This window comes from Echinops telfairi, unplaced genomic scaffold (assembly GCF_000313985.2).
Source record: "Echinops telfairi isolate 266 unplaced genomic scaffold, ASM31398v2 ScPeMD7_36;HRSCAF=134, whole genome shotgun sequence".
In the NCBI taxonomy this organism is placed as follows: Eukaryota; Metazoa; Chordata; class Mammalia; order Afrosoricida; family Tenrecidae; genus Echinops; species Echinops telfairi.
Window position 1 is genome coordinate 2,004,509 of NW_022103934.1, and position 6,061 is coordinate 2,010,569.

A 6,061-nucleotide genomic window follows, 5' to 3' on the forward strand; every position below is an offset into this window, starting at 1 on the left:
GGGAAATGGAACTAACTTCTCAACAGCCTGGCCTCCTTAGACAAGGACACCGGCAATGACACCCAGTCAGCCCTGGGATCCTGGCAGACTCTGGCCAAGGCCCAGCAACTGCAGAGGAAGCGCGGTCGGGAAACAGGAGTCTCAGCAGAAAGCGGGAGGCGCTGGCGCTTGCTGCTGTGGGCAGTCTGTCCCCTGGGAGCAGAGGGGAGCAGCAGCTAACTGGTGGTGGGGAGTATCAGGCCCATGCCACCATCTCCTGGCCACCTGGAAGGAGCCCAGGTGCGGGACAGTCCACTTCTGGAGAAGGAAGAGCAAGGTCCAGAGGCCCAGAGCTTGCTGACATCACACTGAGTACACCTGGTGGGGCCATCTCAAGACTGGAAGGTCCGAAGGCCCAGGGAGGGAGGTCAAGGGCCCAAGGTCACCAGAGGGGCTCCATGCTGAGCTCGTCATGCCTGGCTCCCTGCCTAGAGCTCTCCCTGTGGCGGGGAATACAGCCAGGGGTGCCCTTGAGCCTCCACCTTGTCCTGTTGGCAGCTCCCTCGGCCACACACACCTGAGGCCTGAGCGTGGGCAGGGCTGTGTTGCACCAGACACTGTACCCATCGCCCTGCTGAGCACCTTGCTCTGGGCACCCCAGCCTCCATTTCTACAGATGGGCCAACTGAGAGACAGACACACTCACTAGAGGTCACACAGAAGACGGGCACTGAAATCCAGCTGGTGACTGACCTAGCCTACCTTCTGAATTCCCCTGCCCCTGCCCACCTAACCCATTACTTAGTCCTTCTGAGTCTGCCCCCTTCTCCATCCCACAGCCCCACCCAGTTTGAGCCTCAGCCCCTTTAGCTACAACTACCTGGTCCTTGCCCTGGGTCCTGCTGCCACTCGTGAGTTGGCACACCTCAGGCTCAGCCCGAGGGCCCAGCCGTCCCACTCTAAGGACCTCCAGGTCCTTCGCGCCATCACCCGCACTGGCCACTCCTTGGCCATCCCATGGCTTTCCTGCAAGAGCCTGCTTACTCCGTCCCCTCTTCTTCATCCCCAGCCGCCCACTCTTCCACCCTGTCTCGACCACTGAGGGCACCTCCTGCCGCTAAACTACCCACAAGTGCCCTTTTGTGCACTCCTACAAGGTCCACAGGTCTCAGCAAGGGGCACCCCAGAATGGGGAAGACCCTAAGGTCATCTTGTGACTCCCTCTGGGCTTTCTCCACCTGCTTCCTCCTCTCGCCCAGACAGCCAGCCCTGCGACCCTAGTGGTCTGACCCCACCAGCCAGCGTTCTTCCTCCAGCAGGCACTGCCACAGCCACCGCCGGGACGCTCTCCCGGTCCCACATGCCCGCAGTTCCCCCGAGGCCTGTGGGAAGTGACCTGAAGCCCTGCTAAGTCTGGCCAGGACCTGCCTTTGCCATCTCACCCCTGTATGGCTTTCCCCAGGCTCCTCTACTGTGGCCGTTGCTGGTCTTGAGGGTGGCTGGCGGGACTGAGGAGCTGAATTTTTGGGGTTATTTGATGGGAATGAATTTAAATGGAATTAGTCACCTATAGGCTTGTTTTCTTCTGTCGGGAACCCCTCGGCTTGCTACTGGTTTGTGTTCTGAGAGCTGACTACAGGCCAGGCTTCAGGGTGGGCGGTGGGAAAGTGAGGAGAGAGAGCCGGGCCCTGCACGCCCAGAGCCAAGCTCTTTCATCTACCTTTAAGGTTTTCTCCAAGAACTGGGCTCCTCTCTACACCGTGGCTTAAGTCCTAAGAAGCTCACGGGCGCCCATATGCTGCACTCGTGGGTACACACACGAGCATGTGACAGAGAGCTCTGGACTGGAACCGCACTGATGCTTTGCCAACGGGGTGATGATGACCACTGGTGAGGTCACTAGAGGCCAGGGGCTGTTCACGCATCATTGTATGAAGTCCTCAACTGCCTATGCGGCGGGGCCTCGGGTTATACTCCTAGTTTTCCTGGTGAAAAAGACAGGCTCAGTGATGGTAAGCAATCTGTCCAGCCACAGCCAAGACCTGTGGGGCCAGATGAAACCCGGGCTGTCTGGATGTGGGGAGGTCCTGCGGGCTTGTGGCAGAAGAGGTTGAGTGGAGGATGAGCTGACCTGCGACCTAGGCCAGCACTGTTTGACAGAGCCTCCTGCGGGGACAGAATACTTTATACCCGTGCTGGTCCTGAGGGAAGGAGCCCTGGCGACGGGCTGGGTTACCCGTTGCGGGGCTGCTAACTGCAAGGTCGGCAATTCGAAACCAGCTGCTCCGAGGGAGAAAAATGAGGCCCTCTGCTCCTGCCTAGTCCGTCTTGAAAGCCCACAGGGGCAGCGCGGCTCTCTCCTCTAGGGCCCGTGAGGGCAGGCAGTTTGGTTTTGGAGCTGGTGTGGAGGGTGGCTGGTGAGATGCAGGGACCGACTTTTGAGGACTGCTTACGGTGCATGAATTTAAGTGGTGACAGCCACAGCGAGGCAGCAGAAGCTGTCAAGGACTACTCTAGTTCAAGGTTCAACAACTATGGCTCTGAGCTCAATCCTGCCTAATTTTTGTAAATCAAGTTTTATTGTCACCATATTGTCAGTCTGCTGCCTTTTCACTCAAACGAGAGAGCTGAGCAACTGGGACAGAGACCCCATGGCCTGCAAAATCTACCCCGATCACTATCTGGCCTGGTAAGAAAATGTTTGGGGACCCCTCTTCTGGAAGGTGAAGGACGCACGGAGTGGTGCAGAGCAGCACCTCCTCCTTTGGGTCAGAATTCAATGCCACCCGGGACTTCCAGGTGTCCTCCAGACCCACTGACAGTTGTGCCCCAGGACCCTGCCTAATGCTGCCATCAACAATAGCCAGGGGCGGGTTACCCGATGAACAAAGGGCTTACTGGGTACTCCAACTGTGTCCAGGACAGGGGGGCTGAAAATCGGCTTGAATTCTGCAGGCAAGCGCTCTGGGGTTGGGAGCAAGACTAAAGCAGAATCTCCGATGTGGTGCAAAAACCAAAGTGGAATCAGTCACTACAGATGCCTCAGTAAGCACAAGTAAGCCTGTGCTTGCCTCGCTTGTTGAGTCATCTGACAGAAACCGAGGAACTGAGACCGAGGGCTGACTGCGCGCCTGGCACAGCCTCTCTCCTGAGTTTTCACACTGCCCCTCGGACACAGGGTGTTCTGATGCCCATTTCAGAGGTAAAGAAAAACGATTCCCAGGAAGCGAACCCAAGTCCTCAAGGTGGCAGAGCTGGCAGCCTATAGCTACTCAATCAGCATAGATCTGCCAGCCTCTGGGCTTGGGTCCTCCCACCCGGACCTGGACTCACCCAAGGAACGGCGACGGAGTGAAGAGGGAGAGGTGGCCGTGATGTGGGCCAGGTTCCCGTTACCCACCTGGCCCTCCGAGCCGGCTGACCCACTGCAGGATGATGCAGGGGCCCTCTGATTTCCACCAAGAGCTGAGGACCCCACCCGGAGACCCTTGCCCCAGCCTTGCTTACCGTTGATCAGCTCCAGAGCCTCCTCCTTGCTGCGAGTGATCTTCTCCTGCCGCCAGGACGAGGGCCGCCGAGACTGGCTGTGCTTGACCAGCAGGTGGGAGCAGCGGACCCTGGTGGGCTCCCCCTGCCCGTTCTTGCTGCCACCACTGCTGTTGCCACTGGGCCGCTCCCACTGGCTGGCATTGGTGATGTGATTGAAGTAGTACACCCGGCCTGGAGGGGTAGGAGACGAGAATCATTCAACTGGCGCTGTGTGGGCCCTTCTCCGGATAAGACAAGGCCTCAATCGACCCATCCTGCCTTGTGCCCATTGAGTGCCACAGGCCCTGCCCTTAGGGAGCCAGGTACTATACCAGCAAATGAGAAGGTTTCGCTCACTGAGAACTGCACGGAGAAAGATCACTAGAGCCAAGCTGGGATGTGCAGAGCAGACCTGGGGACAAATCCAGCTCTGCCTCACTCATACACCAAAAACAAACTGGCTGCCAACGAATCAACTGACTCATAGTGACTGATAGACAGGGCAGGGAAGAACTACCCTGTGGGTTTCCAAGCCTGTCACTCTTGAAGGGAGTAGAGAGTCCCTCTTTCTCCCCTGGAGCCGCTGGTGGTTTGGGACTGCTGACCTTGGAGCGTGCAGCCCCACTTGTAACCACTACACGGCCAGGGACTCTGTGCTGGAGAGGGAACAAACAGAACACAATGGAAGAGAATCCGGACACAGTGTAGCAAATGCAACGGATGTCACCGAACACTTTGGGTGGAAGTTGTCCACTGGGAAGCACACTGACTGACTTCCACCAAAAACTCAATGAAGTTACTGCCATCACTTTTTCGTTAAAGTGTGACCGCAATCATTTCCTTTTCTAGAGGACAGAACTGAGGCCTTAGCTTCCCCATCTTTGGGAACAGCAGCGATGTTTCCTGTTTCCTCTGTCCCAGGCACACACTTAGGTCCGGCTGGGTGTCCGTCCCGTGGAGCGGTTCAGTGGGCAGAAAATGCCAGAATGAGGTGGCAGAGGTGGGCGGGGCATGAGGTTTCTGCAGCAGGTTTAGGTGAAGGGCTGGGGTGGCCAAGAGCCTGGGTCAAGGATGAATCCGGTTAGGCACTGACGACTCTGAAGCCGTGGCAATGGGGACTGGCTCCCTGAACCTCAGTTTTCTTCTCTGGAAGGTTGGGGTGAAAGAAGGACCCGTGGGGTTCACGGGGAGTGCTGAGGACTCATGCAGAAGCTCCCCAGGGTGCCAGACACACAGTAAGGACGCAGCCAACGGGAATTATTACCGAGCAGTGCTAGATGACATGGCTCCCTGAAGGAGTGTGGGCAGGGGGCTCTGGAGCTCGGTCCCCAATCCCTGAACTCAACCTCAGAGGAGCTCCTTGAAGCTTTGTGGGAAGGCTCAGTTTGCCCATCTGCAATATGGGGGTCATGACTCCCTCCCTCCCACGACTGTGGCCACTCGAACACATTTAAATGCTTGGCAGTGCGACGGAAGCGGACTCAGACGTGGCCTATTGTTGGGAGACACCTTCAAATCTAGCCCAGGACACAGGGGTCAGTCTCATGCGGGATAACTGGGGTCCCAGACGCAGTCTTAGGTGTGGACGCCGGGGCTGGAGGGCTCTGAGCCAGGGAACACTTCGGGGCCACATTCCGAGCAGGTTGGGCCGATCCCCCAAGGATGCGCCCGGGCCCGGCGGGGTGCAGGGGCGTCCCCAGGAGGCCTGAGCCGCATAAGGCAGGGAGGATCCGCCGGGCGGGCAAGGCCTGGGGCACCCGGCCAGAGCCTGCGCGCTCACCCGTCTCTCACCCGCCCTGCAGCGCACTGAGCCTCCCTAAAACCGCGGCGCATCAGTTCCCCCCCGCCCCTCGCGTTCTCGCTCCAGAGGCTCAGGGCTCCCACGCGGTGGGCCGGGCCGTTTATCGGGAACGACACGGAGACGCCAGGACCCCCGAGGCAAAGAGGCGACGGCGCTGCGCCCCAAAGGCGAGCTCGAGCCCTGCTTCTCTGGGCCCGCGAGCCCCCACTCCAGCCCCGACCCCCGCGGCACCTGAGCTGCGGCTCATGCGCTTCTCCCAGCCGGGCGGCAGCTTCTCCTCGTCCGCCATCTTCCCTCCTGCCGCAGCGCCCGCTCCGCCCCCGCCGCTCCGCCCCGGCTCCCGCGCCCGCCCGCCGCCGCCCCCGATTGGCTTGGAGCGCCCCGCCCTGGAACCGAGCGGCAACGCTCATTGGACACCCCAACCGTCGGCACTCGCTCCTTTGCTTTCTATTGGTCTAAAGCGAAGGTGGGCGGGTCCTCCCATGGTTTACCTGGGCCCCGCCCTTGGTTGGCCTCGCTCGTTCCCGCCCCCTCGGCTCCTTAGAGGCGGAGAAAGGACCAAAGCCCGCCTTTCTCAACGCCCAGAGGAGAGTTCCGAAGACGTCCCGACCCCTCCGGGGCGTCCTTTGCCGCACAACCCACCCCGGCAGGAAGGAGCTTACTGTTTGGCTACCGCGGTGGCAATTCCCGCCTTCCTAAGCCAATCCTGAAGCTGCGCAACCGCTCTGTGCCTCCCAATGCGGAAGTGTCTGG

General features: G+C 59.6%; 1 protein-coding gene across 1 annotated transcript in view; it reads right to left on the minus strand.

Moving 5' to 3' along the window:
• The window catches only part of PIN1 (peptidylprolyl cis/trans isomerase, NIMA-interacting 1), a 9,394-nt gene extending 3,777 nt beyond the window's left edge, over positions 1-5,617 (minus strand). Inside the window, exons 1-2 of the mRNA XM_004716811.2 lie at positions 5,540-5,617; positions 3,487-3,699 (exon numbers count right to left, since the gene is read on the minus strand). Coding sequence (XP_004716868.1) covers positions 3,487-3,699; positions 5,540-5,597 — 271 coding nt within the window. The 5' untranslated portion in view covers positions 5,598-5,617. The remainder of the gene's footprint in view (positions 1-3,486; positions 3,700-5,539) is intronic.
• Between the last annotated feature and the right edge of the window lie 444 nt (positions 5,618-6,061).